This window comes from Telopea speciosissima, chromosome 5, assembly GCF_018873765.1.
Source record: "Telopea speciosissima isolate NSW1024214 ecotype Mountain lineage chromosome 5, Tspe_v1, whole genome shotgun sequence".
In the NCBI taxonomy this organism is placed as follows: Eukaryota; Viridiplantae; Streptophyta; class Magnoliopsida; order Proteales; family Proteaceae; genus Telopea; species Telopea speciosissima.
Genome location: NC_057920.1, coordinates 2,957,407 through 2,971,114, shown reverse-complemented (window position 1 = coordinate 2,971,114; position 13,708 = coordinate 2,957,407). Strand labels below are relative to the sequence as shown.

Below are 13,708 nucleotides of genomic sequence, written 5' to 3'. Positions count from 1 at the left end.
TACCCTTTTTCTTTTTATCTTTTCTTTTTTTGGTAAAAAAATGATCAGCACGATCAGAATCTAGATATCTGATCTGGATTCTGGATCATCTAGGGCTTTAAACTTGGACCGTTACAAGTAACAACTTCCAACTCAGGGTCTGGGACGGGCTATTTTGTCGGACTGTACGGCCCATCAAAGCGACTTGCCTGTATGCGCCAAATCAACAGCACAGGGACGTGTGCTGTACCGTGAAGGAATGCTCCTGGATGCATAGGATATCTTTCCCCACAATCGGAACGTTGGAGCATTACTGCAGAAGGTATCCCCTTGTAACGGATAGTTTCTCTTTGAAAACTCTAACAGGAGTAATCTTTCGTCTCTTTACAAATCTTTCCATCTATTCTCGTAACGCCCAGAAGTCATTCATTCCAGTTTCCGAATTCATATAGAACGACGACGTTTACGCACAATTGTTTAGCAGCATAGTCGATCGTCACTGTCACAGAGCTGTTTGCCTTTGGATCTCAGTTTTTCTGAGTCTTTAATCTTCTTTTTGTACCAGAATCTGACAAGTTCCGCCATGGATTTAGGTTGTATTTCTCTGTTGGGAAAGCAAAGCAACGGGGTCTTTGTTGATCCAGAGAGGACGGTCGAAAATGTGGAAGAGTCTGCACCGATAACCACGAAGCTTGGAAAGGTACGAGTTGCATTCCGAACCAGATTAGGGTTTCTGTCAATGCATATTTCTATTACCTTGTTAAAGAGAAAACGTATTCTGATGATGATTAAATGTATGTGTTGAGAACAAATTCCAAGTGTTTCTATCAGTTCCTATCAATTCAACCGTTTACCTTACCTTGGTTAATGAAATGAGTTTCAGTGGTGTTATCAAAGACTTAGAAGTTAGAATTAACAAATTTGTTTCGTTTTCAGTCTTTCTTTCTGTTTGTGTCTCCAAATACCGCTGCTTATTGTTTGATTATTATCTCATAAATGTCTACTCTATCACAAGAATTTTCCCCAACTAAGATCAAATCTTCTTTAACCATTTAATTTGGGGTATCGACGTTACTACATTATGTGCTTTTCAAATCAAATATCTTTCCTAAGTTCTTGAAGATTGAGTCAAAAAAATTGCAGGTCCAGCCATATTCTGGATATTGTTTCAACAGCTAAGAAAATTTTATTTTCTTAGGATATTGCAAAATATTTTTCATTACAGGCCAAAGGGGAGAACTGAATTTTGTAGATTGTAGTATCAGTCAACTAGCCCATTTGGAGTTATTGAAAAGCTTAAACATTTAAGATATGAGTTTCAACTTTTTTTATTCTAAATTAAAGAAATAACATGGAAATGTGATACTTGAACGAAACGAGATATTGCAGTTGAGAACTCCCAGAGTCCAAACTTACAAGTGAAATCAGCAGGAGCTCCATCCCCATAGACGTTTGCTGTCCTCAAATTTTGTTCATTTTCTCTCCCAAAATTTTTTTTTTTTTTCCATTTGGCTTTGTTTCAACCACTTTAAAATGTATATGTGTGTATGTGCATGCTTGTGTGCTAAGTACTTTATAGGTCTGTGTTCATCCCTGGGGCAGATTTTTCAAATTTTGAGTCAGGACTCTGACTGCACCTGTTATTTGGCCAAATTAGAACAATCTGATAAGACTGAGACAGAAAGCAAGACTACATTAGATTGGGGTGAGGTTATCTGACCAGATGGGCTAGTAATAGTTTAGGCAACTTTTGATCCCCCGCTGGAACATTGAACTCTTGAGAGAACTGCCTCTTATAGTTTGTGAAACATGTACAAGAACAACTTTTTCTTGGGACAGGGTTTGAAAGGTTTAGTAGGTTGTCAAGATCTATTCACTATACTGTCCCATTTTTTTAGGATATGGATGGATGATGTTGCTGATCTAGACCTCACCAAATTGATGATCACTGGAGTAGCCACATGTTTAGTGCCTCAGTCAATGCTAGGTTTATAAGTTATGTAAAAGAAATACCATGGGATGGAGCGCAAGCCAATCCCAAGGGTCAACATATGCCAGTTCAAGTCAGGTTGGCTCAGTTGGATTTATGTTATCCCTGGTCCAGTTGCATCATCATATTCAAAACCATGCTAAACAGTTTTAGTTCTCGTTTGCTTATCAAGTGAGAATTCATACAGTGATGTATTGCAACTTCAAATTCTTGAAGTTGATGTCCATGGAAAATGTGCTTGTACTCAACATAAATAACTAATGGGAGAGGGTTTCCTACAAGGGCAGCGTAAGAAGGAATTTGCACACTACAACCAATGAGTGGTTGGAAAATGGTATCATCCATATGGGGCCCACATGGTCAGAATAGGAGAGAGAAATGTCAGTGTGGGTCCCACTGGTTAGATGAGGGTATGAAGGAATCTGCACAAGGTCAATGTAGCAATCTTTTTCCCATGGCTATATTAGGAGTATATGGATAGACTATTTGTACCGGTGATAATCTCTTTCAAGTAGATGTTAACTTCTGATTATAGTTCTATGCAATGCATTTGTTCAAGAGAAGTTCAAAGGTGATGATATCTATGTTCAACAACTAAGTAGGTTGTAGGTGCTCATGCATTGAGATGGTTTCATTTATAGGTGTAGGAATTTTCAGGTTTGAGCTCGTATTTAGAAATGTTAGACATGCTTTGTGGAATTCCATGTAGAATGACATGTGATTTGCAGAATTGCATCTAAGTGGACTTCGAAATGTCTAAGGTGCAGACTTTGGAAAGGACAGCAAGATACAAATGCAACCTGCTGCAGTGTACCACTTCTACTCAATACTGCTGAAAGTTCCAAGAATTTTCAAATTAAGAATCATGGATGTGATTATATTGTCCATTAGTGAGTGGGAGTGATATTCCATGTTACATTAGCTGGAGTTCATCATTATTCCTCCCTGGCAATGTTTTCAAGTCAGATTACAGACTTATCTCCTTCTGGTGGGTCACGATATCGCCTGATTTTAGTAGTAGAACTATATTTAGGATCATTCTGCCATGTCTAATCCATCAAATAACTGGAAAAGGTAGAAACTCATACTCAAGTAGAAACCCATACTCTTTCTAGGCTGAAGATCTTATTGGTGGCAACTGATCAAAGCTAATCTTTTTGTACCACAAAATCGTGAATTGAATGAAGTAAGAAAAAGTTGCATAATACAAGTTCTGCAGATCTAATATTTCTTCAATACCATAGCTTCCAATATGCTGCATTTGATTATACAAGTTGTTGTCTCTGGAGGTAACTGATCGAAGCTAATTTCTTTGTACCATAAAATCGTAAATTGAATGTATGAACCATTACTTTATCTTCAGATCACCTGGAAGGGACAAAAGAAACATCTTGTTCTTTCTTCAACAATTTTTGATAGCTAGTGGACCTCTCAATAGGATTCGAACCGAGATGAAGTTATGAGTTATGACCATCTGTCACGCTACAAGTGCTAAAAATTGTGGCTTTGGATGGGCAAAATGTAATACGTGTTTACGCAGCTATTGGTCAAACCGTCAAAGAGCATCTTCTGTGGCTTCCACTGGTGGAGGAAACAGACCCAACAGCCTGGCATTGCAGTGATAATATTTGCATTTGTTATGCAATAGAAACTGGAACCAAGCTCTTGATTGAATGTTCTGGATTCCAATTTATGTTCTGAGCTTCTCTCTTGGATGCATAATTTACTTTGTGCACTTTGAAATGTCTAATGATGTGCAGAAATGAAATACAAACTGCTACTGTAAATGGAACTTCTGTTTGGGTAAAACAAACTTTTATCTTCTGTTTCTTATTGAGGTCCTGCCTTAAACTTTATTTCTCATGCAGAGTAGAGTGTCAAAAGAGATCGGTCATTCAACTCTAAATTTTGTCAACAAATCTACAACGCAGATTAAGAAGCCTTCACACCGTAAAAGTTCTCCTCTCAACTGGTTCCCTCGGAAAAAAACAGACTCTTACTTGGAGAGGAAAATAAAGCTTCTGCAGGTATTTGATTGTCCCTTCTCCAAAAATAATATCCTCACCAGAAGTAACTGTCTGTCTGTATTCCTTTTTTTAGCACCAGGTATCAATGATTGTCAACAAATATTAACTAGATGTTCTTTTTGCAGGAAGTAGATGGCATGAATTCTTCCACTCTTGATGAAACTCTGGGTGATTCAAATCCTCACTATTCAAGAGTTCTGAGAGAAAAAATAGCAGCCAGAGAAGCTGCACAGAAGGCTGTGGAAGCTCGTAAAGCTGCATTGGTGGAAGCTTCTTGGTGTAGAATACTTCGAGCTGCCAGGTTCCTCCATCACTCAATCAGATCAGAATTTTGGTTATTCCCTCTCTTTTAACCCCCCCCCCCCCAACCAAAATCCACTTCATCTTTTGTAAGTATCTTGTTGTCCTTCCTCAGGATCGAAAGCAAAGAAGCAGAAGTCCTCTTGCTGAAAGCAGAGAAGAATGTAGCTGAAGCTTTTGAGGTAGCAACAGCAATGGGAGTGATCATGTATGACAGACAAGATTGCCCTCAAAAGCCATGTGAAATGGATACATCCTCGGTTAACAGAGGAGGATCTACTACCCATACAGTTACAGCATCTCTTGAAACTGCATTTGAGGTAGATAAAGAAGTTGCAGCTGCAGTCAAGACTGCATTCATCCGGCTAGCCCATTTCCGTTCTTCCTTGAATAAGGATGAATTCAAGGATCTTCTCCGAAAGATCAGTCAGAATCCAGATACAAATGAAATCAATCAAGAGTTACCAGACTTATCCTTAGAATGTGAATCAGATACTGGATCTGAACCAGAATCTGAATCTAATAAAGATGCTCTTAGTTCTCAAGGCTTAAATGGTAAGATACCAAATGCTTTGAGAGAAAGAAAGTGCAAGAACCAGCAGCTACCTCAAAATATCAATATGGTGAAACTTGTTGATATGATGTTTGACAGGCTCAAGTGCTTACAGGAAGATGAGCTTGCTTCTCTTGCAACTATAGTTGCGACTTGTGGATTGAATGCTGTTCTGATGGAAGTGGAAAATAGCAAACAGCATGAATATGGTGCTGATTACACCTCGGGGCCTATTACTTCCACCAGAAATTTGCTTTCCTATGGAGCAGGGAAACAAAATATGGAATACTTCGTGGATGGGCAGATGAGAAGGAAACAACTTGGGACAGAACTTCCAAGTCTAGACAAGTTTTTGGTGAAACACATGTCAAGACTTGAAAAAGAGGTACAAGAAGCTAAAAACACAAAATCTGCTGAGCCCAAGGAAGCATTAGAAAATAACCCAGTGGGATCAGAGGACAGACTGGATAATCTGATCAGTAATGTAACTTCATCTGAAGCTGTCCCAGACTTGGGAAGTATTCTAGTTAAGCATTCTTCAAAGCTAAAGAAGGAGATTGAAGAGGCAAAAAATAAATCAAGAAAAGCATCTGAAGAGGAGTACAACGGATTAGTAAGTATGCAAGATGGGCTGACCCATCAAAGGAAAAAAGATGTGCCAGATGTCCCGAGCTTAGATAAGTTTCTAGTGAAGCATGTCTCAAGACTCGAAAGAGAGGTTCAAGAAGCCAGGAAGACAAGAACTAACCACCTGATGATGGAAGGAAGAAAACTGGGTAAAGAAAATATGGATTCCAACAATGAAGTTGATGGGAAGTTGGCCATAGCCAATTCCACAGCTGAAGCATCTTTGCTAGAAGATGAGAATGGGTCAAAAGAGACAAGAGGTGGTCTTGACAGCATTTTGGTGAAGCGAGTCCACAGGTTGGAAAGGGAAAAGATGCAATCAGGAATCGATTATGGGACCCAAAAGAAACAAGGAAGAACCAATGTTGCAGATTGTGAGAGCTTGGATAAGATCCTTGTAAAACATGTCCCTAGACTTGAGAGAGAAAAAATAGGACTAGGTAAAAAGGAAGAAGTTGTGAAAGGAGGCAGGTGGAGACATCCAAATATTGAGAAAAGTGAGGGTGGACTGGAACAAATCTTAGTGAAACACCAGTCAAGACTTGAAAAGGAGAAGTTGGCTGCTGCCCACCAATCAGGAGAAGATCAGGGACGACGTTTTGAATCTCTTCGAGAAGCAAGGGAGAGGGATTTGCGAGAAGCATGGGGAGGCTTGAGCTTAGGAAATTCCATGCGTCCTCACTTATCGAGACTTGAACGTGACAAGGCAAGTTAATAATCTCTATGCTTACTTTGTTTGTTATATGCTTCACCAACTTAGTTGTTTACTTTCTGTGCTTGTTAAGCTTTCACTAAATTCATTCCATGCCATTAAGCTATAGCTATAGTGTCCGTTATTTACCATGTGGCTTCTGACTTTTTTCCTCATGCTCAGGCTGCTTGGAGAGCTGAAGAGGAGGAGCAGACACAAGCTTGTGGGGAAAAATGAAAATATTTCTATTTGTTCTGATTCTGCCATAACCAAACATCCAACCTGTAAAGCATTTTTTGCTGAAATCGTTGTTCAAAATACCATATGTAAGCTGAATGAATACATGAGCTTGAACATTGTTGAATTTCTTGTAATCCAACCTGTAAAGCTTTTTTTTTCTGAAATCGTTGATCAAAATACCACATGTAAGCTTGAACATTATTGAAATTTTCTTGTAAGAGGGACAAATCTTGAGTAGCATTGTAACAGTGGTATCTAGTTATTTTTTCACTCCCCTGGCAACATGGTTCCAGAATTGGGATCGAAATTCATGGAATTGGACCAACCCTCTTTTAAATCGGTTATGAGTGCACTTGGATCTTCATTTTTGACAAGAAAGTATTTACTTGTCACAGATCCCAACCCTGCCAAAACAGGGATTTTTTCTCACAGCACTCTCACATCCTGACCATTTAGGATCCACATTGATACTCTCTCTCTACTGACCATGTGGGTCCTTTTGTTGTCGAAACCATTTTTCACCTTGTGATTGATGTGGCATCAGAGATTCCTCTAACATTGGCAGCATGGGAAACCCTCTCCCTAAAATGTAATTCCAATTTTATTTTCATTTAATGTCATCTGAAAAACCTTTGAGCCAATCAAAATCGCCAGCTGTTTTTCTTTTATATTAAAATTTAGGGAAAAAGAACATTGCCCAGCAGTGTACTGCCGTGCTCTCTCACATGAGGAGCTTAAATGATCACCCCGCCCCTTCGTTGGAATCCCGTGCGTGCGATTCCATTGGCTAACGTAGGGGTCATACAACCTGACAGCAAACCCATTCCCTAAAATTAAAATTGAGACACGAGGTTTTCTACCTACATGCCAAGTTTCGATCTAACCAAAATTTGTCAACTAACGAAATAAAGCATTGAAAATGTAGAGACTACTAGTAAATGGTCGTATGTATATATAGAAAGTTGAAAAAAAAATACAAAGATGCATGAGCGTACATAGATGGGTATTTGATTGGATTGTAGTATGAAATTTGACATCTTACTAATCTAGCTAAAACCAATTATCCATGTGACGGCAGAAAATTGATTATCTTATTTTGGATAATGGTGATAAACTTTCTAGCCCTAAGGATATTGCTTTAGCGTTTGCTGATCACTTTCAATCTGTGTTCACTGCCTCTTCTCCGTTGGATACTTTTATTGAGTGTCTTTTTCCCCCCTGTGTTGGGAGTCCTGCTGATGGCTCTTTATGTGCCCCCCCCCCTTCTGTGGATGAACTTAAGAATGTGGTTTTCTCTCTTGGTCCCCTCAAGGCCCCTGAGGTGGATGGTTTTCAGGCATGCTTCTTTCAAAAGTTTTGGGATTTTGTTCATGAGCCTCTTTTCTCTTTTATTTGTAACTGCTTTTCATCTCTTTCTATCCCTGTCTCCATTAATCATACCCTGTTATGTCTTATACCCAAGTCCTCATCTGCCTCTTCTGTTAAGGATTTCAGACCAATTAGTCTGTGCACTGTTCTGTATAAATTTATTGCTAAAATAATTGCCAATCGACTGAAACCTTACCTCCCTTCCATCATTTCACCTTTCCAAGGTGCTTTTGTTGTTGGCCGCCAAATCTTGGATAACATCATTATCTCTCATGAAATTTTTCATTACTTAAATCATAAGAAAGGTAAATTGGGATGGGTGGCTATTAAGATTGACATGTCTAAGGCTTACGACTGCATGGAGTGGTCTTTTATCACTTCTCTGTTTAACTTTTTGGGTTTTGATCAGTAGTGGTGTACTTTTATTGGCCACCTTCTTTCTTCCACAACCTTCTCCATCAAACTTGATGGCACACTTTTTGGTTTTTTTAAGGGTTCTAGGGGGATGAGGCAAGGCTGCCAGTTAAGTCCTTACTTGTTTATTCTTGGTATGGAGGTCTTGTCCCGCCTCATTGCTGCATATAGGGAGCTTAACCTTTTTAAGGGCATCAAGGTTGCTAGAGGAGCCCCTGAAATTGCTCATTTGCTGTTTGCTGACGACATCTTTCTATTTTGCAGAGCTACCTCTGAAGATTTGCTTACTATTAAGGCTATTCTTGACCTTTTTTCCGATCTGTCAGGGCAAGAAATTAATCTGGTTAAGAGTGGAATGCATTTTAGTGCTAATGTTTCCATGCCTGACAGAACTCGCTTAAGCAGGATTCTTGGAATCTCTGAAATGAAGCATGATTCTTCTTACTTGGGGACCAAACTCTTCTCTCAGAGGTCTAAGGTTAAACACCTTGGTCCTCTGGTGCAACGAATTAAATCTAGATTGAGTTCTTGGAAGTCTAACCATTTGTCTTTTGCAAGTCGTTCTGTATTAATTAAATCTATTTTAGGCTCTCTTCCTGCTTATTTTATGAGCTGCTTTTATTTTCCTACTTCTATTTGTAAACAAATTGACTTTGTTAGTTATAATTTTTGGTGTGGTGGTAATGGGTCTTGTAGAAAGAATAGTTTGATTTCCTGGAAATCTATGTGTTCTCCCTATCATCTGGGGGGTTTGGGTTTCAGGTCGGCTAGAATCCAAAACCAATCCTTGTTGCTTAAACTGGGTTGGAGACTTCTCTGTGACCCTCAGTCGATCTGGGGTAAACTTTTAAAGGCTAAGTATTACCCCCAAACTTCTCTCTTTGATCCTTCTACTTTGCGAAGGAGGGGATCTTGGTGTTGGAACAGTATTACTAAGATCACCAAGCCCATTCAATCCTTTAGTTTTAGAAGGATCGGTAATGGTAAGGATACCTATTTTTGGACTGACCCTTGGATTCCTTCAATCCCTTCCTTTACCATTAAGCCTAAATACTCTTAGAGAATGTACCCTGAGAAGTGTGACCTGTTTCTCTCTGACCTCAGATGGAAGGAGCACCTCCTGTTTAATACTGTTCCCTCCCTCTTGCATCACATCTTATTTGTCAACTGTTCCGACACAGTGGACTCTTGGTGGTGTACTTTAACTAAGGATGGCCGCTTTAAGACTAAAGTTGCTGCTTCTTCTCTTTTGTGGAATTCTGTAACTGATTTTGCTTCTATAGCATGGTGGAAATTTTTTTGGAAACTCAAACTTCATCCTAAGTTTAAAATTTTCTTCTGGCATGTATTACATGCAGGGATTCCGGTTAGGGATTATATTTCGAATTGGATTCAGATCGATCCCACTTGTGCTCTATGTGGCACTTGTCATGAGACCCTCTGGCATATTTTCCTCTCTTGTGACTGGGTTAAGCACATCTGGGTAGCTGGTCCTTTGGGTTTGAGGACTGAACTCATTTCGGCCCCCTCTATTAAACATTTCTGTATTTCTATGTTGCTTGGCCGGCAGCTTAATAAGGCCTCCCTGATTTGGTTCTTTTCTGTTTTTATTGTTACTTGTTATTTTCTTTGGCAGGCTCAGAACATTTTTGTATTTCATGCTGGTGGTCCCAATCCTGGTTTGATTCTGTGGAAGATCAACCAATGGCTCTGGGACATGAACATTTACCCTCCCTCTCTATATAAAATGGATGTTGTTTCTCCTGAATCGGATGATACTAACTGCTTTTCTTCTATTCCTAGTTTTGATTTACCTACTTTAGATTTCCTTGTTTTGTTATGCGCAGGGTTCGATTCCAAAGATCTAGGTAAACCTGGATGGGCTTTTGGTTTTTTGATACATGGGAGAATTTGTTTTCTGACTGCTGGGCGATGTAAAAACAATCATTTTTTGGAACCTGAGTTGACTGCCATTCTTAATGGTCTAGAGTCTGCTGCCGTGAGAGGTTTGAAGTTGAAAGAAGTTTGGTGCTGTAATAGGGTGCTACCTAGACTTCTTCCAACTCCATCCCTTTCCCCTTGGCCTTATGAAGTCCTGCCCTATTTTTTGAAGATTTTGGATCGAACAAGTGGCGTCTTTTTTAAAGAACTGGCTAACCCCTCTATTGTCTCTTGGTTTAAATCTTGTGTTAAATATGCCTCCCCTAACCCCTTGTGCATGGATTGTACAAATTTTACTCTTTAAGTTTAATGAAATTTTCTATTTCATCAAAAAAAATAAAAAAAATTATCCATGTGACTCAAAAAAGGTAGACCATCCTAACAAGAATTGTTAATAGTTGAGAATAAAGTTTTTCTAAGTGGTAATTCCTTCATCTTTAGAGAAGGAAGGTGATATTAGATCAACCAAAATGTGATGTGATTATGTGATTGGACTATTGTGTCATCAAGAACTCTCACTCATATTGAGGGTCTAGTAGGAGGTTTGGTTTCAATTGGATTGAATCACTTCTCGATTCTGATATTAGATCAACCAAAATCAAAACATTAAGACGAAGTTAGGTTTTGATTGATTTCGATTTGGTTCGATTTAATCTTTTTTATCATGTTGACTTAATGGGCTATTTAATGGTAAATTACTGGTTTATTATCGATTTAATTTTGGGTTTATATTTTATGGGAGTAAAGGTCGCGCCAGACATGCCGTTCCTGTGCCTTAACACATGGCATGTGAAATGACCATCGCACCCCCTGGAATGTCAGAAATGACCAGGGATGTGGAGGTCATTTTGCACCCACTATGTCAAGGTGTAGAGTGGCGTTCTTTATCCCATATTTTATGTACATAAGAAATGCTTTCTTTATAAAAAATTTCCCGATTTGTAATCATTTTTTTTTTTTAACACTCGATTTTCTACAATTTCACAGAAGGACAAACCAAAACCATTCATAGAGCACGTCTCCAGGGAGTGCCCACGGGGCATCCAACGGCTGGGATGTGTCGCACACATTCGATGGCTGACTAGCGCATGCCGGAATGTGTACGACACAACCCAGCTGTTGGATGCCCCCTGGGCACTCCCTCGCTCTAAGCTCTCTGGAGAGGAGTAAGATCCCAAAACAATACCGTTAACTTCTTCCTCTTTCTTTCTTTTTTTTTGGGGGGGGGGGTGGTAAACCATACATTTAACTATCCAATGGGACTTAGCTACAACTACAACAAGGTGAGACCGGATCATGTCTTTGTACAAGTATTGTACAAGGCCTTCCAGGCCATTCACATGGAATCCATGTGAGTGGCCCTGGAGAGTCTTGGATGGTACTTGTACAAGGACATGATCTGCATTCTAAGAAGATTCCTCTGTCACGGTCACAGGCACTTCGTCCAAGCAAGACCATACCTTTCTACCAAAAAAAAAGGGGCAAGGGGAGAATGAGATGTAAAAGTATAAAAGCATGGGAGTATAAAAAAAGAAGTTTAAGGTGGGGAAATAAATATAGGATTTTTGGGGTCCTCTATAACGTGACACAGCGTATAGCGTATCATCCGACGATCTGCAGCGCACGGGTATGCATCCCAACACATAAGTGGGTTGTTGGGCTGCGTGCTCATGCATTGTAGACCGTTGAATATGTGAATATGTACTACACGCTGTGTCGTGCTACAAAAGAACGCCACGCGTAAATACAGTTATGCTTAGGAGAGTGATAATAATTACCCAAAAAAAAACATACCTTTTTTAGACATCACTTAACCAAAGTAATGAGTAATGACCGACCTGGCCGAATGTAGAAAGCAGAGATGGGCCCCACCATTTGCCTTTAGTGCAACACCCAACGACCGCCACATGTTTCACAACTATATTATCAAAAAATATAAAAATAAAACTACCACCACAACCAGAGCCCCAGGTAGTGAGGCCCAGCACCGCTGGTGCATTAATTTTTTGTTTACTTACAAAAGCTTTCCCGCAAAGAAAACACAAACCACATTCACATATTGGAAATGAATGTCGTTTACCCAAAAAATAAATTAAAAAAAAAGAAAAATTGGAGATGAATGTTAATAGCAAATGGTTAAAAGGTTTCATACATAGCCATGTATACTAACGGTCATCATTTTAGCCGTCTCATATGAATACTAGATTCTTGTATAAATCAGATATTCTTCTCAAAGGACTGAAGTGATGATCATTTATGATACACAACCATGTATAAAAATTGGATTGGTTGTATTAATCGATCATGATCAATATCAATATCCACCTGATACAGCTTGATCGATACCAATTTCAGATCTGACGAAAAGGGTATGTTAGGTCCACATCTTCAATAAAGGATGTACATAATCCATTGTAGGTTTTCAGGTAAATTTAACCTGCATTATGCTGGTTTGACGATGTTGTCTTAAGGAAAAATACTCAAAAGATTTGGAACCTTAGTTAGAGTGGAAGGAGGAAGACAGACGGGGAAGGAGAAGGGGAAAAAGAGTTGAAACAGAGAGGGAGAACGAGAAAGAAAAAATGATGGGAATAATGAAATTATCAAAATGACCTTACCAACAAAAAAGTTTAAATGACGTGGCCAAGGATATAAAAAGAGTAGAGGTTACAAAAATGTATTGTAATTGGGTTGGTTATAAACAAATTAATCCTTATATAAAAGGATTTTCTTATTAATATCTTCGAGGGTCAAATATATTGCAACCATATTGTTTTTTATTCTCTTTTATTTTTTTTCGTTGATGTAATAATTTTAAATTATTTTATTATAAAAAAATTTTAAATTATTTTTAAAATTTCTTTTATATCCTTATCTTAAAGAACTGTTGAGAATAAAACAATAGACCATTAAAAAAATAGTGTAAAATTCTATAGGGTAAATTACAGATCACCTCCTGATTTTCAATCGAAACTCAGATCACCCCCTGATTTTTGAAAAAACTCAAATAATCCCTGGTTTAGACCCCAAAATGTCAAATTCGTCCCTGACATTAGTTTTATACTATTAAGTGATGATGTCACCCAATTAAATAAATTTAAATCTCTAAACTACCCTTGACTAGTGTTGATTTATGATTTTACCCTTATAACTGAAAACCACAAATTCATCCTCTTTCTCACACCTGCAACTCAATCTCAAGTAGAAGTTCAATCTCAAGTAACAGTTCACCGAAGAGAAGAAAAAGGAGAAGAGCTTTAACTTCTAAGATCTGGAAAGGGTTTATGTTTGAGTTGTTTTGTTCATTCAAGTCTGCTCTTTAGCTTGATTTCATTAGTTTTCCTTTCCTGGTGTTGTCAATCTGATATATCCATCTTCTCTGTTCTACATCTCCGCGGCTCTTCTTTGTTCTTCCAGAGCTTTTGATTTTTCAAGTTTTTCTTTCTCTTCTGGTTGATTTTTTTTAGTTCTCTCGTTTTTGAGATCTTTGATCATTTGTTTTTCTTCCTTCTGATTAACTCCTCAGTATCTGTGTTTTTCCTCTCTGTATTTGTGTTCAAATTTGTATTTTTTAGTAT

General features: G+C 38.5%; 1 protein-coding gene across 1 annotated transcript; it reads left to right on the top strand.

Annotated features, from left to right (window-relative positions):
• Window positions 1-351: 351 nt before the first annotated feature.
• On the top strand, window positions 352-6,533 carry LOC122660846. Its single transcript, XM_043856097.1, has 7 exons — window positions 352-679; window positions 3,838-3,996; window positions 4,122-4,297; window positions 4,412-5,048; window positions 5,127-5,654; window positions 5,715-6,182; window positions 6,351-6,533. The coding sequence occupies exons 1-7, from the start codon at window positions 563-565 to the stop codon at window positions 6,402-6,404; spliced, it is 2,139 nt and encodes a 712-aa protein (XP_043712032.1). The 5' UTR covers window positions 352-562; the 3' UTR covers window positions 6,405-6,533.
• Window positions 6,534-13,708: the final 7,175 nt, after the last annotated feature.